Below are 25620 nucleotides of genomic sequence, written 5' to 3' on the forward strand. Positions count from 1 at the left end.
GTATCCTAATGGACTAAATGTTTAGCAGTTGTGAAGTCTAGTAGGCATCTCCTCAGATGCTCTTGGCTGATGTTATTATATTGTTTTGCAGTGGGTTCTTACTGAGAGTCTGGACAGTGAGATTTCACAAAAGCTATATAAAAAAAGTTTTAATTTTAGTTCTTTAATTGTATTAATATAATAAACATAAAATACCAGGACATATCAAGTGTATTTTTTATAAAGATTGCATGTACAGTATGTAATAAAGTATATTCTGTCACATACATTTACTTAGAAAACAAGATACTGTATGGTTAACAATGAAAAATAGCAATTATTATAAAAATATTCTAATCTCGTGCTAGTAATGTAAATGCCTTTACTGATCTAACAGATTTAACATAATTTTAAATTACAATTATTTTACAACCTCCATTCATATATACAGCCCTATTAAAGTCAAAAGATATTATTATAACAATGTTCTTATTAAGATTAAATGACTGAATTATATTTAGTCCTTTACCCTATAAAGCAACTGCAGTTCTGTTTGTTAAAATGTTTGCACTTACTTTACCTTTTCAAACAGTATCCCCACTGTAGACAGTGAAATAATTTAGGTCTCGTTTCTTAGTATAGTATCTATATCCATTTCATGAATTAAACAAGATGGTAATATTTCAACTCCCTTTCCTTTTGTATAATTATCAGTTCACTGGTTCATGTATACTGTAAGAATATGACGACCAGCTTTTAATATCTGCTACTGAAAATGGGCAAAAGCTTCTCATTTAACATATCTGTAAAAAATGAAGATAGTGGCAGGGGGTGCTGGAACAATTTGTATAGTGGGGGTGCAGAGAGCCATTGAACCAACCTGTAAACCCTGTATATGATGGAAACCACTTCAAGTCCAAGGGTGCTGCTGCACCCCTAGCACCAGCACCTGTGGATAGTGGATATCCTAGAAGAATTGTAGAAGTTTTCTTTCTTAGGGCCTGAGTCATAGACCCACGCCACACCTCTTGTATAAGATGTCAAAAAACAAGGCTGTATTAGAAATAATTTGGACATATTGCTCATGCACCAAAACCTGCAGTCCCAATACATAATTTACTCATTGACATCAATAGGAGTTTTGCTTCAGGATTTGTCCTCGTATTCATCAAATCCCTTTCCTCTGCACAAGCGTGCAATGAAGAAAGCATTGTGCCCTGGTTTAAAAAGTACTAAGCTTTAGTACCATCTCCCTAAAGCTGAGCTGACACAGAGAATTTGTTATTCTAGGAAGTTCTGGATAGTGAGACCAACACGGAGATAGCTCTGGCCATCTAGCCTTATCTGAAGCTTTCTTAACTCAGTAGGGCATGTCTCCATTGCCTTTTTTTTAAGCATTAACATGTTTGTATTAATAGATCAAACCAGGAAACTATAGACTCTGCCACTAGGCAGCCAATTTAATTTTTTTTTCCCCCCAAAGATTCATCCCCTAGTAGATGGGTTGGAGAAGTATTTTCCACTCTATATCACTGATTTCAGGGGTGTCACTATATCTTTTATTAAGTTGTAGTAATTCATGAAAACACTAATGATTATTTGAAATGATGAATTTCTACTGGAAAAATGATTTGGTGGCACTGACACGGCATTATCATCATGTGCATTAACATAAGCATTTTCATGAATGACTACAGCTTGATGAGAGTGTAGTTGTTGTCAATATATTTATTTGCAGAGACAGCAGTCAGTATCTGGAAATAGAAGCACCGCCTGTTAGATTTCTCATGCAGAAAATACATCTGGTGTTTCATATTGAGGGCATTGTAAGATGAATAAAAATGAACTTCAAAAAAAAATCATGGATGCACTGTAATACTTTTTTAGGACAGCACTTGTAGAAGTGATTAAATTCAGGATCTTCCTTAAAGTCAATATGGTTCCTAGGTATGGTCTAAAAATTCAATGGGAAAATCATGTAACACATTCATATTTAATTTCTTTTTCTCCATTATGAGCAAACTCACATTGGTGTATTTAAAACTAATGTAGTAGAAACTACAGTACAAAGACAAATGAAAATACTTGACATTAGCCAACAGTTCCCTCCCTTTGGCAGCTGAAATGGGCAATACACATCCTAAATTAGGAATCTGTGCATGAATGTTACTTTGGATATATCCTATTTTGTATTTGACTTTCACTACAAGCTAGTCCAGTGGTTCTCAACTTATTTATCATTGTGGGCTACATATGTGGCCCACAATGTGTTACCTGGGCTGCAGGGGCTGGGTGGCAGGGGACCAGCAGCCCAGACCCTCACCCCAGACCTCCGGAGCTCACGGGACCGGCTGGCTGTCCGACCCTGAACCCCTAGAGCTCACGGGGCTGGCCGGTGCCTGACCCCAGAGCTCATGGGGCCAGGCGGCTGCCCCCACCACAGACGCCCAGAGGTTGTGGGGCTGGGCGGCAGCCACAGACCCTGTCACCCTGGGCAGCCAGAACCCAGATCCCACTACATGGGCCAGCCTTTAGCACACAGCTGAGCTGGGCTGCAGCTGTGTGCTAATTGGGCCGCATGTGGCCTACGGGTTGAAAACCACTGAGCTAGTCCCTGACGAAACTGTGAACTCTAGTGAAGTAGGCTCTTCTCCTGATGACCCTAGTTTACTGAGCTATTCTAATTAAAATGGCTCTTCTTCCTATATTCAATTACTTTTGTTTAATATCCCTTCATGCTCCCATTCCCAATGTTCTTTAAAAAAATACTTAACATGTCAGTTGTTATTATTTATTATTTGCATTGTAGTAACAACTAGGGGCCTCAATCAAGGATCAGAGCCCCATTGTAATAGGCACTCATACACTCATATAACAAGAAGAGAGTCCCTGTCCCAAAGCACTTACAGGCTAAATCATTTGATTTATATGAGCTAATAGAACTCCTTGAGTTGACAGAAAAACTCAAATGTTTCCTTTAGACAGATAGAGATTGGTTTTACTACATGTCTGCAATGCTTCCTAGACCCTTGGATGCAATTATACAATTTATAAACCCATGTCTTAAACTCCTAGCAAAGCACCGAAGTCAGTCCAAGTGAAATGGAATGAGAAGATAAAATTCCATCAAGAGTACACCAGACAAGGAAACTATAGACCTCAAACTGTTTGGATATGCTGTAGCATACTAGTCAGGCCTGGGCTATGGCCCCTGTAAAAACATCTACCTAAGGGAACTACCCATTTAGCAACCTGAATGGATATTCCAGGAGGTCTCATTTGACTTCTGAGCACAATGCTCTTTTGACTCAGTTGAGGAAAGCTCTGAAGAACTTGGGCCAGCTCAACTTCCAGTGTATTACGATTAGATTGATAATGATTGCACTTCTTCTATTACAAGTATATACATCACTCTCCAAAATCCCACTATGTACAAAAATCTTGTGTCTTCTACCTGCCCTCCAACTGCCAAACCTCTGTGGGGTTATCAATCCACCATGTTTTGTGAGTGCTCAGTAGTAGCATGTTAGGAAGCAGTGGATCATATCAATAGGTATCAGGAATATCCCTGATGATTCCAAGGTCTGCCTACTTAATCTTTTATAGTGAATCTAGAGATGAATTTAAAGTGAAATTCTCTCTGACAAAATGTATATAAAGGGAATCCAATGCATTGGCTTCCATATCCAACTGGCTCATAGACGTAGGTATCAATTTAGATATAATCCATTTAGAAAAACCTTATTATGCCACAACAGGAAACAAGGTACAATTCACATCTGGAAAAAGGTTTTTCAAGAAAAACAGTAGAGAAAAGAGTTTGCAACAAAGAGCTGGTGTTAGCCATATTAGCACTAATGGCTGTTTTTATTTATACTAACTGTAACACTGAATATGTTAATTGTGTCTTGAACATACCTGCACTCTTAGTATGTTTTGTTGCCTGAACAGAATCTGCCTTGAAGCTGCTTAAACCTTGCATCTGTTTCTGTCTGATTAATTCTTTTAAATCACTATCATTATGTTAGTTTTTGTTTTTCTTCGGTTACACTAAAGCATTTGAAAATAATCAAAATATTGGATGCTTTTCTAAATGGGAATAAAATGGAAATTATAAGGATTCTAAAAACAACTTTATGGACTTTGTGGTTTCATTATAAAAAGAAGGAGATGCAGTTCATGAAGCGCTGAATTTCTGCTGACTTTACTCTGACAGGAGTGCTGTGCTCCCTTTTTTTGATGTTTGTAACCTCTCTATTGCAGGAACATCACATTCGAACATTTCCTCATTGTTGTGTTGCAATTGTATTTATTGAAATTTCTCCTTTTCACTTAAAAAGAAATTAGCAAATATTTCTGACTAAAGCTCATGGTTAAATTTGAGAGAAGCGAGTGGTAGATTCGACAGAGCATTCAAATAAGTTTTTGCAATGTGGGTGTTCATTTTCCTGGGAACCATCTTAATACTGCTGTGAGAATGCAGAGGGGAATGGCTAAAGCCTTCCCAGTGAATAAGGAAGGGTCTGTGCAAATGGTAGCTCTGAACAGATGTAGTCAATTCTGGGCAAAGAGATATGAATCCATGTCCATCTTTCATCTTTCTGTGAAATATGCACTCACCTACATCCTACCCATGCAGCAGCTTATGTGCACAACAGTTCTCCACCTTCTTTGAACTGAGTACAAACATCACACTAAATTCATAACACAATCTCTTAGCACCAGCAAATGATTATAAACATTAATTATGCCCTTTCTAGTTTTAGAAATCATCTCCATCATCTGTACTAAAGCTACTTCTTCTGCTGCTCTCTTTTGATGCAGCAGGCGATATTGAAGACAAGAGTGGATCTGTTCCAAATGGTGATATTGTGTCATCCAGTAAGATTTCCTCTAACCTTTGTTCTTCTTTTGAAGCAGCGCTAAAAGACAAATCGGTGAAATGCGAGAGAGGATCAGAAAAGGCTGTTGATCCATCACAAAGGTCAGCACTTGGTCCATGTACCAGAACCAGTTGCTGAGAATAGTCTATGGAATTCTCCTCTGGATATGTCTGTTGCTTGATGACCTGGGCAGCTACATCCACAGCACTGAGTGAAGACATGAGTGGTAGCCCATGTGCACGAGCCTGTATTTCTAGTTCCTATGGTTTCAAACAAAAAAGATTTAAATAATGATTTTGGAAGGGAACTTGATTTCTTTAGAACCACTGAAGGTAAGAAATATACATACATATTGTACATGCACATGCACTGTAATTTTTAATTCAGTTGTGGAAATATGTTTCGAAATACAATATATGGACAATCCATGATAAATAGCAATAAACAACATGGGCTGGTTTTCTTTTTAATTCTCAGCCTGTAGTTAAGTGGGTGCCCTATGGGAATATAGGAGATATGACAGCCCCCATAATACCATTACCTACAGTACTGAACCACTTAAAGGTGATGGAAAAATGCTGCAGACATTTCTACTTATTAATTATCCACAAAAATTCAAGGCTGCTATCTGGAGAGATAGCAGGTACCTTACCTGATGATATATTTCTTTAAATCTTGCATTTCAAGCTATGGAGACCCAGATTCTGATACTTTATGTCACATGAGTAGATGATGTGTGACTTAATATAACATGGCACAATGTACCCCAAGGCAATGCAATGCCGTGGAAATTTTACAAAGAGGAAAAGAAAATATGGAGGAGGATTTAGTGTTCAATATTGTTTTAGGGAAACAAATGAATTTTTTTGCTGTAGTTATAATGTAGATATACTACATAAGAAGGCAACATTTCTTCAAAATATTGTATTAGTTCTCTATAGATATGTTACCTTGCATAAGGCCTAATTATCAAAGGATTTTTCTAGAAATCTAAAGAACTTGCATAGCAATAAATACGGACTCATAAAATTATGTAAAATTGTACCATTCCTGAAATGGCCAATCCACTTTTAATAAATGGCATTTAGAAGAAAAAATGATATAGATGAATTAAATTTGATGATGGATAAGTAGTGAGAAATCTTTGTAGTTCATAGTGACATTCTTATACAAACCTGAATTCGAAGTAGAAGTCTTCTGTTAGTCTGCTCTAATTTCTTCTGTCTGTGTTCTAATTCTCTAGCTCTCTGTTGTTCTTTTTGTAGCCACTTGATGTACTCCACTGATGCTTTTAAAATAGTTCCTTTGTTCCAGCGCATATCACTGCAGAATGTAGAGATAACCTTTTCACAATTGTGCATGTCAGCAGAATTCATAAGAACTTACAAAATCTTTTACATTAATATGAAATAATGATTTACATGACTATTATTCACTCTTAGATATTATTGCTTCTGAATGGAAATTTTAATAGAATAGTTAAGAAGCCCTTATATAGTAAAATTAATCCCAGAATGAAAATAAGTGTCAAAAGAAAGTAATAAAGTGACTTTTTGTGGGAAAGCTAAAATGCAATATCATGATTCTACCATTACAGTTTTTATATTTTTAGTGAAAATTGCTTTTATTATTAACTCTAAGATTAAAATCTCTGTGCAGTATTTCTGCATTAATGAACTAGGAAATATACATTACTGAGGACTTAAGCCTAAATTTTTAAAGATCATTTCAAATATACTACTCCTTTTACCTGACTTTCTAATGAGGTAGCTTTTATGCTTGTCAGGAAAAAAGTGGCCTGGGCTGAATGCTCGTCCTCATTGATGGTGAAGCAGACAATTTATAGTTTAGCAATCACAATCAAACCCTTTGACCACACTTGAGACAATATATAGCTGGTTAAGCAGCACAAATAAAAATATATCCCAAATACTTCTTCTCCAAGGATCAGACTGACTGTGGCACTGATCAAAGAAAGATCTTAAGCACATGCTTAATTGTAAGCACACACGTAGTCCCATTAAAGTCAATGTGCTTAAAGTTAACAGTGCACTCAAGGACTTTGTAGATCTGTGGCCTTGAAATAAAAATGGGTTTTATGAAGCATGCAGATTTTTTGATATAGTTCTAAATCTTATAATACAGGTATGGGTACAGACTGCCTGACAGATATAGATTGCAAGATTTTAGCAAATCCACGTCACCACTTTCAGACAGAATGCCTGTAGGAGTCCATACAGAGGAAAGAACTCACATGGCCCCGGGTCCTGTATATGTAATAGCTGATTGTGACAGATATGATAATTTCCTGCAATATTCTGAACAAACCTTATTGAATTAAGTTTTAGGAGCTCATTGTATTAAATATGCAAACGATTACATATTATTGTGGGAGTGTATGTAATATTTCTAGTAGAGAAACATGGCTAACGTAAACCCTGGGAAGTATTACGAGCTTCCAAGGACTATTTGAAACAATGGACCAGATAAGTATGAACTTTTAAAGTGGGGTCTCCGACAATAATATACTAGGGGTGGTGTATACTAATATGCCTCTGGTTATGTAAGAACTCAGCGTTTTGAAGCATTCCCCAACCCCTAAGGAGGGGACCTTTGTCCGCGGATCGCCTGTTACATGAGAACAAGATCAGAGGCCCAATTTGTATACAGGAGTGGCTCATACACTTATGAGTGTGCTCATTCTGAGCCAAGGTGGTTATGAACTTGTAACCACAGAAAAACCCGTTGGTGGGGTTTGAAGGACTGTCTCCTACCAGAGCCCTTGCTGGAGTTGCAGTGAACTCTGATAAGTATGTGTGCAGGTTTCTTTATTGTTTAAATATATTTTCTCTATAATGTTTTCACCGTAAGAATAAATGGCTTGATTAGGAAAATGTGTGTAGTACCTTATAATTATGGGGAATTACAATGATTAAAGCCTATGAGGAGAAAAGCAAAGCAGGCCTGCTCAGGCAGTCTGACTTGCTGGGGAATTCACAGAGCAGGCAAGGAACCGTGCCACCTGGAAATACCCTGGCCAGGAGAGAGTGAGACGCATGTCTCTTCCCAAGAGGCATGTCTCTTCTGGGGAGTCACAAGCCTGAGAGTGGGTGCTTTTGGTGGACCAGAGAGGGGCAGTACTAGTGCTGTTGCCATGAACTGTGACACTGATTGGATATAGTCAATTGGGATCTGAAGGTGGGGTAAGAGGTAACCCATATAGGCTGCTTTGCAGGATCAGGGCCATTAATGTATACTCGTATATGCTCTGTAAATGGTGAAAATTAAATATACATTTTAAAACAAATCAATAATCGGTTCCTATTGCTTTTTGGACTGTAGGCACCAAAAGAGCACAGAATGAGACTTCTTTCAACTATTTCAGAGACATCCTTGGAAAACTGTACTCACACACTAAACCTCTAGTGACTAAAATATCATTTATATTTTCTCTATTTTCAAGGAAAAGAGTGAGTGACTAGATCTTGTGCCTGATTTGGTAAATTTTCATGGCAATTTTGCAAAGTGATACCGAAGTAAGAATACTTATAGCATATTCTTCAGAGAAATATATCCAAAATGGGTTTTGCCAATCATCCAATCCACATAAGGTAAGCCTATCTTATCAAGGAACCAGAACAATACCATGAGAATTATGTGACCACTCACAACCAACTGGCTCAGCTTGAAAATAAAGAATATAATGCTGCAAAATTAGGTGCCAAGATACTTCAATGTTCAGCAAATTGGAAATGATAAAGATAGAGTCATCCTCACAGTGGAAAAATAATTCATACAAAACTCAAATCTTTTTTGCAACAGTTTAACACAAGTGTTGTTATTCAGAAACAGGCAAATGTTGACAAAAATGTTTTTTCAATGTATATACCTCCTAGACATTAGAATAAACCGTGTGTTATAGACTGTATTTTGAACCCACTAATCAACAGGGAAATCTTTTTTTTTCTTCAGAATAACGTTAGTAACCTTAATATCATGTTCTGAATATTATTTACATTTCCTAATTGTGCTGGCTTGACATTTCTACTCATATAATGGTGCTATTTTTATCTCTTTCTTTAAGTTAGATCTTCACTGAAAGTCTAATTGCTACATTCAGATTTACAATGGAAATAGTCAACTGCTACATGGCTCACAAGCATTAAGGCACAAATGCTAGATAGTTCATAAGGTGACGTTAACAAACTTGAGGGGCTTGCCCACCAATGTGAACTCTGATGAAAAGCTTGCAGCCCTTCTGATATCACTTTAGTAAAGAATTTTGAATCCTTGCTTTTAAGTCTGGAAGTTCTGGACTGAATGACATCAGTCACAATTTCTTAAGTGTGATATCCAATGAGCGTATTGTTCAATACCTGATAGTAAGTACAAAATTCCTCCTAACTGGCAAATATATGGTGGGATGAATTACGAAATAAGAGCATTATAGCTAATCCTTCCAGTGCATGAAAGAGAGACAGAAGTTCCCTCATATACTAGGACTTATGCAGAGAGGGGAAAGGCATTCAACAGCAAAGGATTGGTTTGGGATCAGCTGGTGTACGACAGCGCCATCCATAGGCCCTTTGCTCCATCCATACTTATTTATGTCATCAGCAGAGGAGAGGTGATGAAAGAGCTTCTGTGCTGGCTCTACATCACAGAGGTTCCCCTTCCGCTGGTGTGATTTTCCTAGGACAGCTATGACCAAGTTAGCACCACCCTCTGCTGGCAGTGCAGCATAAGGCAGCCACCTCACAGCTTGCATAACAATTACCTGCAGTATGCCTAGCTCTAGTTAGTACTTCGCCTTCACTTCCTTGAGAGCTGAGTTCCTCAACATTAAGAGGAAAAAATAATGGAATCTGAGAAATATTGTCACTTAAGAAAAAAATAAAACAACAGTATAATTTAGCAATTCCCGTAACAATTTGCTGGTCTTCAAAACTTCGAAATTTGAAGTTGAAATGCAGTTAAAGTTAAGTGAAAAGTGACTGAAAGTGGAATTGTGGAATTCCATGTTTATTGTCTCCCAGTGATTTCTGTATCAACCTCGCTCAGTTTACAGAGAGAATTGTGATTTTCTAGCTACCAGTGCTGCAAACTCATCTGAGAATCTGCAAAGTCAAGCAGTTGATGTTAATTGTTATTTATTTTATTGATTTTGTAAATAATATTTTAAAACAATATTTTAAAATGGCTACATTTTAAATAATTCAGAAACATCAAATTGTGCATATAACTAGCCTGTAGACCTTCAGACCTTACTTGTTATTCTTGTCCTCTTTCCCCATTCTTTTCTATTGCTTGTCATACTAATGTAATGTCTTAAATTAGGCCCAAATCTTGTAAACACTTACATATGTAACTCCAGACACAAGAGCAGGTCACTTAAGCTCAATAAGCACTTGCCGGACTACGACCTTAGACTGTAAACTCTTCACTATAATGACTGTGTCCAGGGCCGGACCTAGACCTAATGGCACCCCACGTGAAGAGTGTCTTCAGTGCTCCCCTTCCATTTATTAAACTTTTGAATACCTTATTTTTATTGCATATGTAATATATAGCCCATTTCACAATTTTGATGCACCATTTGCAGGCAAGGTTTACCCTGTCATATAAGACAATATATCTGCATGCTAGGATCTGTAAATCTGTATTTATTCATGCCATATATAAGCAAATAAAAAAATTGTTTCCTCTAAGTTTATAGAAACTTTTTAATTTTAAGAATAACTGAAATGTACTAACATCAAGAAATTGAACTGTGCACCAACATTGGGTGGACCAGTATTAAATAGTGTTACAGTAGGTGACACCCTTAGAAGGTTAACCCTAGTCTTTTAGTTCAAAAGGTCGCTTTTCTTGCCTTTGCCCACACAAACTGAAGCACAGCGTCAGAGAGGTCCAAAGACTGGCCAATGGAATTTTCAAGCGATAAAATAGCAAGCAATGTCAATATCTTGTTGTCCATCATCGATGGAAAATATGTTTTAATGAGCCAGAGCTTTGAAAAGCTGTGCTCATCACACGTGGCTGAGACTGGCAGCATGAGCAGAATCGTCAAAGCTATCCACACAGTAGGAAAAGTATCCTTCAGCTCTGCATCATGAATGAACTGGAGAACTTGGAGCAGAGAATGCTTCCCATGTGGCAAAATGTAACAGATGTTGTCTAATTCAATGTATAGGTCTTTATCATTGACGTCCGAACATTCCCCATATGTCAGCGTCCGGTGAAGGTCGGAACAATTATTCAAGAGTGTTTTCTGTCCACCAGCAGCTTACTAAGGTCATACAAAACCACCCAGGTCTTTTTGTGGTGCTTCATTTGTCCGAACCTTTCTTCGATGGACACTCGAGTGGTGTCAACAAGTGAACAAAAAAACTCCTTCTTCCTAGCTTCCCATCACCTCATCTCTGCCCATATAGCCAAGCTGTCTCTTCTTCTGTGAATACAAGTTTCCTTGAAGACACATTCACCTCCTAAGTTTTCTGCCATTTCTTTGGCAGCAGTGATGGTATCTTCAAATCCATTCTCTCTGTTGGCCACAACAAAAGCAAGGCAGTGTCTCATCAAAGTAATAGCAGTCGCGATGTCCATCGACTGAGTTTGTAATACCTTGCTTACAATGTTTACTTAGAACAGGAGATCATGACAAACCACAATTAAGACCAGAAATTTGAAGTCAGTGTTCTAGTTTGCCAGGCTGTGCATCTCGTGTCAGATTCCGGGCTTGGCTTTACTCGACTGTGCCAATTCCATCAGGGCTTCGTAAACCTAGTCGCTTGGTACCTCACTGGCCTTATGCTGACAATACAGCTCTCCCACCGAGTGTCACTTAGTGGCTTCCCAGTCAGATTTGTAACATTGTCCATGAGGATTTTCTACCTAATAGTTGATGCTGAAAACAGGAGTTATATCCTTTGCTGTAATCTGAAGATACTGAATCTAAAGAAGAAGATGACACTGCATCTGATACAACCAGGGTCAGGGAATGGCATCCAAAAGGCATGAAGAAAGCTCTTGGATTCAGCGCAATGGTCCTTGCCTGGACAACCCTGGTTCCTCCCTTCATTTTAGCACCATTGTCATAGCCTTGGCTGCAGCAGTCCTGAAGCTTTATTTTACTCTCATTCAAAATGTTCATAAACAGTTCTGTTAGGCCTTTTCCAGTAGAGTCATCCACAGACTGGAAACAGATAAAGTGTTCTTTTACTTGGATACAGCCATCCTCATTGTCAATAAAACTTACTGTAAATGACACCTTTTCACTGTGACTAATGTCAGGAGTGCAGTCCATTATTATGGCATAGTACTTCGCTTTGCCAAGCCGCATCAATATGTTATCAAGCACCTTCCTTGCTATAAGGTCAATCAATTCATTTTGAATTGTTTTTCTGCAGTAATGGTCCATAGCTTTTTTACAAACTACTTGACGTAGGTGCTCACGCATGACATTGTCATATTTCCAAGGAGCTCTACCAAATTGAGGAAATTACCACTATGTTAAGTGGACAACTTACCTGATGAGCCCCAGAAAGCCAAACTATTAGTAACTACTTCACTGGTCAAGTCTTAAAACACAAGTACACTTTCACAATTACACAATAAAACAAGGTTCCCAATAGGGCAGCTGGGCTTTCACTTCAGTTTGTTCTTATATCTCACTGACTGACTGGCAACACCCTGTCCCTTATATACCCACGAGGGCATGGCTGACATTCTAGGAGGTTTGAGGAAATGTAGTTCTCAGAAGGTTCCATGAGATTCTACAAAGATCCAGAACATTCTAGGAGGTTAGTGAAAAATGAATCCACATAAGGAATACCTGAAACATTTGCTTCACACATTCCAATTTTCCCTTTTGTCACTAACAATGAAAACCAGCACCCCAAGCCCGGTGCTTCTCAAGCCCAGCATCCCAGATGGTCACTTGGGTCACCTGCACCTTAATCCAGCCCTGACTGTGTCTTCCTATTTGTTAGTCCATCACAATGAAACCTCAGTACTGCCCATGGCATCTGTGTGCTACTGTAACAATAACCTGAGCCCGGACTATTATATTATGTGTAAAGTTAAGATTTTGTCACTTTTATTTTTAGTAAAAGTTAGGCAAAGGTTATGGGCAATAAACAAAAATTCACAGAAGCCCGTGAACTTTTACTAAAAATAATGGTGACAAACTAGGGCTGACAGGGGGATGAAAACCCGAGCCCTGTTGCTGGAGGGAAAGAGGGACAGGAGTCCAGCACCTGCCACTGCTGCGGCTCACGGCTCTGGGATAAGAAATATTCTTTCCATTTCTTCTTCACTGGAGATAACATGAGAGAGACAGTTATTATTTTGGCACTTCCAGGTTCCATCTGGAGCCTGGTTTAACCAATCAGAACTGGAACTTGGAAGTGCTGAGACACATGAAAAGGAAAATGGAAAAAATACATATATTTAAATGCACTGGTTTTGAATTTTCAGCAAAATATCAATGTTTGGTTATGTTTTTTCCAGTTTTATTTTTAAATGATTTTACTTACCTGTTAATAGTTTTGCATTTTGAAAGTACCTGTCACTTGGCTATCTAAGTACTTAAAATTAAACTAAAAAGACAAAATATTTTGTAATTTAATAGAGACACCATTCCCACCTCAAGTTTACTCCCACTGATAAAGCAAATTCAAAACATCTATTCCATTAAACAACATAATCCATGCCCCTAATCCTAAAATTAAACTATAAAGAAGAAAAGGGATTTCAATGCAGTCAGAAGTGAGCCCCCCCTGAAGTTCAACTGGATCAAAACAAGTTCAGCAAAGACACAAGAAAATAAAAGTGAGATACAAACACTTCTAAGAAGAAAAATCTGCCTTGTAAAGGTAGATCATAGAATCATAGAAATGTAGGGCTGGAAGGGACCTCCAAAGGTGATCTAGTCCAGCCCTCTGCACTAACTCAGGACAAAGTAAACCTAGACCATCCCTGAAGGTGTTTGTCTAACCTATTTTTAAACACCTCCAGTGATGAGGATTCCACAACCTGCCTTGGAAGCCTATTCCAGTGCTTAGCTAGCCTTATAGTTCGAAAGATTTTCCTAATGTCTAACCTAAATCTCCCTTGCTGCAGATTAAGCCCATTACTTCTTGTCCTACCTTCAGATGACATGAAGAACAATTGATCATAGTCCTCGTAATAACAGCCCTTAACATAGTTGAAGGCTGTTATCAGGCTCCCCCTCAGTCTTCTTTTCTCAAGACTAATACATGCCCAGTTTTTTTAACTTTTCCTCACAGGGCAGGTTTGCTAAACCTTTCATCATTTTTGTTGCTGTCCTTTGGACTCTTTCCAATTTGTGCACATCTTTCCTACAGCATGGTGCCCAGAATGGACACAATACTCCAACTGACCCCTCACCAGTGCTGATTAGAGTGGGACAATTACTTCCCATGTTTTACATATGACATGCCTGTTAATACACCCCTGAATATTAGCCTTTTTTGCAACTGTATCACTCTGTTGGCTCATATTCAATTTGTGATCCACTGTAACCCTCAGATGCTTTTCAACAGTACTACCACCGAGCCTGTTATTCCCAATTTTGTAGCTATGCATCTGTTTTTTTTCCTTTCTAAGTGTAGTGTTTTGCACTTGTCTTTACTGAATTTCATCCTGTTGATTTCAGACCAGTCCTCCAATTTGTCAAGGTCGTTTTGAATTCTAAACCTGTCCTCCAAAATGCTAGCAATCCCACCCAGCTTGGTGTCCTCTACCAATTTTATAAGTATACAATCCACTCTGTTATCCAAGACATTAATGAAAACATTGACTAGTACCAGACCCAGGATAGACCCCTGCAGAACCCCACTAGACATGCCCTCCTCATAAAAGACTTCCGGACAACCTCTGTAAATATCCTTTTTGATCCTGATTTTGAATGTGATCTTCTCAAAGGAAGCCATCCAGGATAGGCATGCTAATCACTCTGCCTCACTTGCAGTGGCATTGTTCTTCCAGCGCTAAGGATGATTTGCTTCACTGTTATTAGTCCAACTATCATCCAAGCTTTTCCCCTTGCAATCAAGTCCCCAGTTTCAGAAACATCTTTTAAAATCAGTAAATATGGTGATAATATTGAATTTGAGGAAAGTTACAGAGTGATAGTATAAAGCAATGTGTTTTAAAGAAAGAGGGCTGACTGGGAGAAGAGGAAGGTGGATGGTAGGCAGAACAAGAGCCTCAATAGAGGGTGTAGGGAGTTGGTGACGTACCATGCCAGGAAGCAGTAATTGATAGATGTGATGGGCTCAAGGCACAGGATAATTTGTGATTACAAATAAAGGGGACTTCATATACATTAACTCATTGAAGCATTTTAATCTGACCAGAAGTAGTAAAGTTAGATTATGGCCTATATTTATATACATAATATATTATAGTTGCTACATTTTCAAAAGTGATCGTGGATGCCTCAATTTTGGGATGCTCAACTAAGTTGGGACATTTTAAAGAGGCCTGATTTTCAGAAAGTACTGAGCACATGCCCTCTTCAAAGTGCCTCAACTTGGGAACTTAAAAATGGAGGCACCCAAATTCATTGGTCACTTTGTGACTGTCACGTAGTCTCACCAGTCAAGTACCGAAAGAAACAAAAATGTGACATGTTCATTATTTTTTCCCAAAAAACTGTAAAGCAACATCACCAAAATACCGGTGCATACTCTTTATGCTTCACTGAGTGACGTGAGTTCAAATCCATCATGTGCTTGTGGAAGCACCAGAACAGATTTAAGGCCAATGTATGTGTTTTAATAGGAGAGCAGTATAATGTATGCAATATCAAAACAAGACTTGAATCCAAACCAAAATATTCATCTCAAACACCCCTACATACTTTTGAAAACTATTGATTCATATCTGGAGTTTGCAGCTCTCGCCCATTTCTAATCACAGTTCAAGACTTGCTTCCATTAGCACTACATAGCTGCAAACCAACAGTGCCATCCACTGTTTCTCAGAGTAATCTTTCCTCACAATTCTTTATTTAAATGCTCGAAAGTACTGTCCGATATAACACTAACATTAAAACCAATGTTACCAATGTGTCTATACAGGACATCTGATGTGAACAAAATCTTCTTTGGGGGCTTAGGGGTGGTCTTACTGTATCTGAATTGGTACACCCATCATTGTATTAGTAGCATCAACAACAACATGCCCATTTTACCCATTTTGGGTTGATGCCAGAGAACAAGCTGAGCTTGTGAAAATGTCATTCCCTAGAAAGGGCTGTGACTGTGTTGACTTTCTCACTGGCGATTTCACTCAAAGTGGCTTGTCATGCCATGCTTATACTTATGTAAGTCTCACACAGCTTTATATTATTATAAAAATCCTTAATTCAATAAAAAAAAAACTTTTTAGCCCTGAGGAAAAAAGGCTGAAGTGTCAACAGAAAATTTTATTCTGAGCATCACAAAGCCGCAACTGATGAACAAATGAAACCCACAATATTTGTATAACCAATTATATCCAAGTCACAATCATACTGGTGCATACTCTTTAGGCTTCACTGAGTGACATGAAAAATCCAAAGCTAAAAGTCTAGGCTTTAAATAACTTACTGAATTGTTCTTGCTAATCCTGCAACAGGCTTTACTATGGTGGGTCTTCCCTCCTCCCATTTTGTTTACTGCAGAGTTTTAAAAGTTTCTATGTTAAAAGAGTTACAGTCGACTCTTTTAATAGGCCAGGCTAATTGCAAAGACTTTCCAAAAGCTAATCTTTAGATACTATCTATTAAACAGAACTGTTGACAGCACAAACTATTTTCTTACAAATAAATTAAAAGGGATGATGAAAATATACACATTAAGAGAATGCAGAGGGTTTAGCAGCATAAAATATGAGTTACCATACATTTATTTATACATTGGTATAAAAATTATAGCCATTTTTGTATCAATTCAAAGTACCTGATTTTCCCTTGCCTTTCAGCTTCTTTTTCAGTGAATGTCATTTTTATGAAAGGTGCCAAATCAACAGCCTTAGAGACTGGACTATTCTGTTTATCTAAAGAGCAGGCAGCAGCAGTGCACATGCTGCTTCATCCCATTAAAGGGACCAGTTCTAGGGATGAGAAGGTAGTTCATTCTCCATTATCATTCTATCCATGGCCTCTCTGGTGAGACTCCAAACAGGCATAGCAATTATTCCCAGATGTAATGGTGGTTTTTGTGGTGTGGAGACTTCTCTCTGAGGAAATGCAATGATAAGGCCACCAACTCTTATCATTACAGCCATCAGAGGTTAATGATTTTTGCTACCTATCTGACCAGCTGGGCTGGATTTGAACTAGTAACCTAGAAGTGAAAGTCTCTGTATCTCATTAGCCATTTTCATGGTTATCTTATTGCTCCTTCCCCTCTATATTTATACTATAGACATTATTATAGAAATGACTCTTGAACTCACGGATCATTAGATTTTGGAATAAGCGTGCCAAGCTCCTTGATTCGGTAATTAATATTATACCTTCTTCTTCTTTCAACTGTTTAAAAAAAAGAACAATTTACTATTTTCATTATGAAACATTCTTTGGAAAAGGCCTAATGAAACATTTTAATTAGTTAAAAACAGGCAGACCAATATAAGGACCAGTGCAATACATTCTGATTTACAGTGATAGAATTAATCCTGAAATTAGCTTAGAAATAATAAGTTACTGAGTCAAATTCAAAACCTGTATAGATCAACATCTCTTTGCATACTTGTCTTAGGGTCTTAGTAATGTAGGTTTGCTTTGATTTTTAATGTAACTGACTTACCACTGTGGTCCAGGAGGAAGCAAATTCATATCCCTCCACCCACAGGGGCAGCTCTCTCTGCAGGGGCATTACTTCAGGGCAGATGGAGTTAAGGTTGCCACCATTTACTATGGCTGGGGTTCCATAGAAGCCCCAGTATCACATGTACTAGGTGCCTGTGATTGTCCCCTCTCCACATCCATTCTCCTGCCTGTAATGGCCATTTCTGGTCCTCACGGTAGCTGGTACACATGCCTCCACTGTGGCCCCACAATCCTAGGAATGAATTGCTTATAAGGTCATACTTAACTTCTCATTTCCCAAATTCTTCCTATGTAGGACTCGATACTGAGAGCCATAGATTTTTGCCACTGACTTCAATAGGAACATTATGGGATCCCACAGTCCTTAATCAGTCAAAAACTCCCTTTATGGATTGTGACCAACAGCCCAGCCAACTCTTGTTTCCTGGTAAGTGCTTCAGCTTCTCCCTTTGTGTTCACCTGCTGCAGACTGATAGCCATGTGCATCACTGGGAGAGGACATCTCTGACCATGTCCCTCAATAGAGATGGAGTAAAGGCTGCATTCCAGAAAGTTTTTACCCTTCAGCACCTCTCCTTAGTTATGTCTATAAAACTTACCCATACAACAGCAATCTTAAACCAAGGTTTATCAGAAACAAAGAGAAGATGAAATGAAAACAAAACAAGGAGTTTGCTTAACATATCTAGATTCACACTACTCATACGATGAGCTAGATAAGACATTCTCAGTTTAGTTACAGAGGGGAAAAAAAAGAAAAATAAACAGCTTTGATCCCTTAAAAGCTCTCCCCTCTCTCTGACTACTCAGGTCCTTTCATCCTCATAGCATTGCTGTTCAGCAAGATATATGAAAGTCTCCCTCAATCAACGGTCTTGTCACCCTTTCTCCTTCTTCTTTCCCTCCATCCCCCTCCCACCAATCTAGGGAATCCACCCTTGCTTTCCAAACAACTTTCCTCCAGTTACCTACTCAATGATGGCATGTCTACCCAATGGGGTAATGTAATCTATAGGGGTATGATTTCTAAAGCACACTGTGTTGCACATTAATTGGTCCATGGACACCCTAGTGGTGAGTACTAAAGTTACCCTAGTGCACTTTAATGTACTATTGTTTCAAACAACACTACATTAAAGTGCACTAGCAGGGTCTATGTGGGCTAATTAATGAGCAATACCTTAGTGAGCTTTAGAAAAAACTCCCGAATAAAGCACTGTGTAGACAAGCCAACGGTACGGTTCTGGGGATGCCTGCCACCTTCTAAGAGATGAGACTCTGAAAATGCACCTGGCCGCTTAAGCCAAGTATCTGGGTCAAAGCATCAGGCAACTTACACTCCCTCACCCTATTAACTCTTTTGAAACAATAAGAAGACAGACATAAATAGGATGTCTAGTCTACTGGTTAATAATTTTACCCAGGAAAGGGTGTATTCTCCCTTTTATGTGTTGCCAATGAGAGTGTGCATTACTAGGGGAACCAGGTATATCATCAGCAAGTCTGTATTATAAGGACAAGGAGATAGAGCATTTTGTTCTAAAGTGAACACGTGGAATTTATTTTTGAGATAACTAAACAAAACACTGCATAAACACTATCAACCATTACACTTTCCATTATGGCACCTGCTAAGATGTGACTATTGATCTGGCATAGCATGAAACACCTAACAAGCTTCAACATTTATTTTAAAAACAAAAAGTTAAAAACCATAGGGACCCGTCCAAAATCTTACAGTTTCATATAGGTTAGAGTTGATTTCTTAGATCCAAACCTATCTCCATGATTTTGGTCCCAGAAATTTATGCAGCCTATTTTTCCACTTCCTTTTCAGATGTACTTGCAAAATTTTGATCATAACTACAAAATGTGAACTTTAATTGCGCCTGGTATCTGAATGCTAGTGTAGTTCAAATCCTCTTCAGACCATCTCTAAAAAATATGATCCTCATAAAAGAGCTTACTTTAAAGGGTTATTTTTTAAATCACACCAGCAAAACCTTTATATTCAATGACTTAATATGTACAAGCAAACAGATAGTAGAGTTAGTCTCCAGAGAGAGTTTGAGCTCTAAAGTGTATACACAGAACCAAAGCAATGTGAAACATGCCCCATGGCTGAATATTGTAGTCATGACATATAGCTAGGCTTCAACCCAGCCTCCAATATTGTGTACAATTAAATGCACCCTTCTCACCCACTGAGATGCCTAATTAGCTAATTTGCGTGTGGTGATTATGGTCTAGCAGTCGGAGGGAGCAAACTAAGCAAAGACAAGATTTGGCACCCCTAATGTATGCTTGAGCCTCTCTTTCCTCCTCATTAATCCAAACAACTCAGCAACACCTGGAGTTTCCTACCTGTGTCTTTTCCTCCTTCAGAAGGAACTCTTCATTTCTGACCAATCATCTGAAACAGGCAGTGGCTGCTGCAGGGCTTCAAAAAGGATGCCACAGCCGCCATCAGAAAGATTTCCAGGGTGTGTTTGTAACCAAAAGGCCCCATCCACAAACATCTGGGTGGAAACAAGGATACCTTCTGGAGGGGGGAGGCTAAGTGAGCACAAAATACTCTACAGCAAGTGAAGAGTAGCTTGCATGGGTGGGGTGGGTGATACTACACTCCCAGTACCATGCCAGGAAGTATCCTGCTTAAACTACATCAAAAGTTATTTCAGCAGATGGAGAGATAAGAACTCCTGATATCTAATCCCAGTCTGATGCTGACCACAGAATTGGGAAGTCATTGAATAGTTGGGCCTCAGTTTTATTTTCTGTAAAATGGGGATAATAATACATACATAATTCACAGAAGTAAGGGAAGCAGTATGGTCTAGTGGACAGTGTATCATACTGGGAGTTGGCAGACCATGTTTCTCATTCCAGCTTTGCCACCAGCTCACTGTGTGACCTTGGGCAAGTCACTTTATCTCTGTGTCCCCTCCCACCCTTTGCCCCTCTTTGTTTGGACTGTAGATTCTTTGAGGCCGGGACTATCTCTTGCTATTTATTTGTACAGCGCCTAGAAAAATGGACCCTCAGTCTTGGTTGCCACCTTTAATCACTACTATAATATAATTTATAAGTATATGCTGTAAGAATTAATTCATGAAAATATGTAAAGTATGTCAAAGATTAAAAATGTTAAACAAGTGCATAGTATTATTTTATCACCTCAGGGAAGAAAGCAATGTATTTGTGGAGTTCTTTTGTGTCTTCCCTCCAGAAACAGATTCTTTCTGTTAGTCTTGGACAACAGCAGATAGCTGACAACTGGCACACTCCATTTCTGTTCTCTCTGTACACACCATATAATGATACAGAAGTAGAACATATACTCACTGAGGTTGTGGTTGTCCTTTTTTTGCCTCTCCTTTGCCATTGCTCGTTTATCTGCTTCTGACAGAAAGTAACATTTATTAAAATAGTCCTTGGGTCATAGTTCTACTACTTTCTCCCTCCTACAGGTCCTCTTTTCATTAAGACAAAGTTTTTAGGCAACAACTTTAGCATTTTTATCAATTGCCACATTACTAAAGAAGACTGTGCATTTGACCAGTACTGCATTTTCCAGTGCATCTGACAGGTTTCTTAAGACTTTATTGAACATGCATTTTAATTTAAAAAATTAGAAGTGCTAAGAAAGAACATTACATTTAGTACTTTTTTCTCCAATTTGCTGTACTTTACAGAGGGAGGAACCCCCACCCCCAACCTTTACAATAAACTAATGTGAATCTGGATTTGTATATCCTATAATGCAAGAGTTAATCAGATTTCTAAGATATTCATATTGAACAAACTCACTGTTTCTTTTGAGTGACACTAATAAACTGTACATGGTTGTTAGCATTCTTTGGATTAACTGAATGTAACTTTTAAAGTTCTTAATCCATTGATATAGATTCTCCTTGAATAGACTTATTGTAAGCTTTTAAAAGAGCCATTTGTTCAATCCTGGAACAAATTTAATGGGCAATAATTTATTTCTGCTATTGATTAGGAGCCAAAATGTGGAAGAATCCTCTATGTTTCCTAAAATAATTAGGTTTATTAGAAGCATGATGTTCATAAAGATGACCAAGTACACATTGTTTCTGAGCTGCTAAGTAGAGGACACAATGTAAACATTTCCCTTGCTCTTTGCTCAACTCCTTAAAGGGAAGAGCATACATACACCTTGCAAACTATTAAGCAAAAAATACTATGTATTTCACAAATATTTTATTGGTAAGGTTCACTGAACTTTTAAAACAAACATCACTGCCTCCTAAATTATTACATGCCAAAATCCCAGAGCTATATTACCTGTGATTTCCCTTTTTACTGGTAGAGAAGATGGGCACGAAGCATTTGAAAGACCCATATTAGCAGGTGACAATCCTTGGTCCCTGTTGTATATATCCAAAATGCTACTGGACAGCTTAAGGAAACAAAGGAAAAAATAGGGGGAAAAATCACAATATGTTACAAGTTCAAAAAGTAAAAAGCATATGTAAATGCTATGAGCAAAATTCTCTATCAGATGCATATTCATGTCTCATGTTCTTCAGTGTGAGCTGCATAATGCAAATTCTGCTTTAGATGCATATATCTTGTATTAAATAAAATTAAAGGTTAAGGGTCAAAGCCTGCCATTGTTCCACATGCAGAACTTTGATAGAAGCCAATGTGAGTTTTGCATGTTGCGTGATGGCAGAATATGGCTCTTGGTGTCTGATATTGAAATAATACTGTAGCCTATTTTCCAATAACAAGATTACTGCAGCTATACTTCAAACATGAGGTAAGTTGAAGGGGAAAATAACTTTGCTGGTCTTTACCTAGTCCCCAGTGAAAATTTAACCACACCATTGAACTCAGAATTAGTATTTCAGATTGTTTATGCTTTAACAATATAAAGAGGTTAAGGCCCGATTGCATTTAAAATAGCAGTGAACAGAGCACTGGAGAACATGCTGTTGTGGCAAATCTTGCAAAGTTACAAGGATAGACCAGAAACGCTAATGGCCTTGATTCAGCTCTACCATGTCTGGCTGTACATGATATTGTATTGTTCCTTCCTTTGTGAAATGTGACATGATACTTGAAAAGAAAACAAAAAATGTGTTAAAAATGTGTTTTGCCATTTTATGGCACACACAACTACTGTGCACAGCATTTTTCCACCCATGGCCAATGTATAACGAGCTAGGGCTGGGGCTTTTAAATTAAAATTAAAAAAAAAAAGTAGATTAAAAGAGCAAAGACAGTTTGTTTTAGTGGGGGGGGGGGGGGGAAGCAAACTGTCCTTAATATACAATGTCTCTTTTAAACTGTGTAGACCTTCATTGTCTCAGTTCTTTCTTGCATCTTGACCATGGGATTGAGCTGGGAAAGCACTTCCAGTTCTTCTACCTCTTCCCCTCAGGATGTCTCCTCTAGATTTCCCTTGCCTCCCCTTTACATTCCTGAGCCCCTAATTAACTATTTCTGCACCTTTCCTAGGGTTGGGCATGTACCTCATTGCAAGATGCTTGGGACTAAGGTACTTTGGTAAAGATTTGTTTAATACTTATCTGTCCCATGCTAGTGTTACATAAAATGACTCATGAAAGAATGTAGTATCTAATTACAAAGAAGCATTATCTTCTAGGAGGAAGAAAACTCTTTAATTTTAAATATTTTCCACTTGAGAGTCCAGTTCACTGCAAATTCTCCTAATAACCAGTGGTAGAATGAATCTACCATTGCACATATTGCACACATACAAATAACACCACCTATGTACTTCAAAGCGCCTTATTGGAAGACTAACACTTCAGAGCACTGAACACTCCTAAAAACAGTTAGAAATTACCACGCCAAGTCAGTTTTAAAAATCCGCTTAAAAATATTTGATCTCTCAATGCAAATAAATGTTAAAGAATGTTCGGAATTCACTTGAGTATTACTCAAGAACAAGCTACGTTTAATATGTAAGATTTGAAAGCTAAGCACATTCCCATCTTAAGCACCTTTATTTCATTCCTGAGTAGTGAACCAAAGAGTACTGTAGTATTTATTATAGTTTTAAGTTTGTAAAGTCTGTGTTGCAGTCATACTATAACTGAACTACGACTACTATGATAGCTCATCTCAATTGATTAGACTCTTCCTGTTGGTATGCATACTTCCACCTTTTCATGTTCTCTGTATGTATAAATATCTCCTGTCTGTGTGTTCCATTCTATGCATCCGAAGAAGTGAGCTGCAGCTCACGAAAGCTCATGCTATAATAAATTTGTTAGTCTTTAAGGTGCCACAAGTACTCCTGTTCTTTTTGCAGATACAGACTAACATGGCTGCTACTCTGAAACCTGAACTACGACAGTGGATTTTGTATCAGCTCAAGGTGTATAGTTAGGGACTCCTCTGACATTACATTACTGTAAATTAATGCAGAATTTGGCCTCCTGACACTAGATTAAATCAATAACTTCCAACTGCCTAATCCAAAATCTTCCAAATGGGAATGTTACCATTCACTTCAATGGGCTTTGGATCAGGCCCTTATTGGGATTAGTCTTATTGTTTTAGTGAAATGACGGGGAGAAAATAACTATTAATAAAATAATAGTTTTCTTACATACAAATAGTCCAACAAATGAGATTTGTTCAAATAACTGCAGTAAAATTCTCATACACCTATGCATACATATTCAAAACCAGGTATTAATATCATAGTAATGGTAAATACATTATAATTTGTAATGTTATGTAACAGAGTGCTGAGGGCTAGCACGGAGCCAGCACTCTGCTCACCACTGGTACTGATTAGGTTCTCCTGGAGAAGGCCTAATTAGAAGAGGTGCACCAGATTACCAGGCTAGATTGGGAATAGTCAATAAACCAATTAGCCCCTCTAACAGGGAAGCTATATAAAAGGTTACAGGAAGGAGTGCTCAGGCGGAAAAGAGAAAGAGAGGAACAGAAGGCTAGGAAAGCCTGGCAAAGGGGTGGGGAGAGTAGAAACACCTTACCTCCCTCCCCTTTTGGAGACTGGGTCAGGAAGTTGAGATACCGTGTGTAAGTGTGGAGACAATGCTATGTATTTGTGGAGGGATTAAAACTCTGTAAATAAACTACACAGTGGTGTTTACAAGCAAGAAGATCTCAATGTAGTGTGTTCATGGAAGAGGTAAGGGTGCACAATGCTGCCCTGTCACAACCTGGAGGCTTGTCTGGGATTGTGCCTGTATCTGTGTGGACTGGAAACCTGTAGACGAGCTGTAAAAGACACTGAAGGCCTTCCAACAATCACACCACACAGAGAAATAGTCCTTGCTTGCCTGGCAGGCAGAGCAGAAAAAAAGCCGGCAGGAATGTATATGGGATCAAATCCAGGTTCAGCAACAATTGCTGCAGAGTTTAAATTGCTGAGTCCTACAATGGAAAAGAGAAACTAGGCACAGGGGATAGGACTCGATAAGATGGAACAGGCAGACTACCCTGATGCATTTTTGATTACTTTTGAAAGGCAATGGGAACCAGAACAATGTTGGACTTCTGGCTAGCAGCCTGTTTAACTGAGGAAGCACAGGCAGCATATACGGCTCTCGGTGATGAGCATGCAAGAGACTATAACGTGGTTAAAGCAGCTATCTTGGATCTGGTGGGCCAGTCCGCAGATAAATATTGCAAGAAATGTAGCGTGGCAAGAGTAGTAGATGGAAACAGAGGCCCAGGAACTAGGGGGCAAGTACACCAAAGAAGGTGTAGATGGGGGGGTGGGGTGGGGGAGGGAGAGAACAGCTGAACAGGCTGCCCTTGGTGTGATGACCACAGGCAGAGACAGAATTATGGGGAGAACCCCTACCCACCAAATGTGATTTTTGTGGGTGGATAGCCCCTGTAACAGGATCCAAGATGAAGACTCTGAGGGCAAGGAGG

General features: G+C 38.6%; 1 protein-coding gene across 1 annotated transcript in view; it reads right to left on the reverse strand.

Annotated features, from left to right (window-relative positions):
* Window positions 1-307: 307 nt before the first annotated feature.
* TFEC (transcription factor EC) overlaps window positions 308-25620 on the reverse strand; it is a 132439-nt gene continuing 107126 nt past the window's right edge. Inside the window, exons 4-8 of the mRNA XM_039520364.1 lie at window positions 22018-22132; window positions 21052-21108; window positions 17331-17406; window positions 6038-6185; window positions 308-5122 (exon numbers count right to left, since the gene is read on the reverse strand). Coding sequence (XP_039376298.1) covers window positions 4742-5122; window positions 6038-6185; window positions 17331-17406; window positions 21052-21108; window positions 22018-22132 — 777 coding nt within the window. The 3' untranslated portion in view covers window positions 308-4741. The remainder of the gene's footprint in view (window positions 5123-6037; window positions 6186-17330; window positions 17407-21051; window positions 21109-22017; window positions 22133-25620) is intronic.

Source organism: Mauremys reevesii, linkage group 1, assembly GCF_016161935.1.
Source record: "Mauremys reevesii isolate NIE-2019 linkage group 1, ASM1616193v1, whole genome shotgun sequence".
NCBI lineage: Eukaryota > Metazoa > Chordata > Testudines > Geoemydidae > Mauremys > Mauremys reevesii.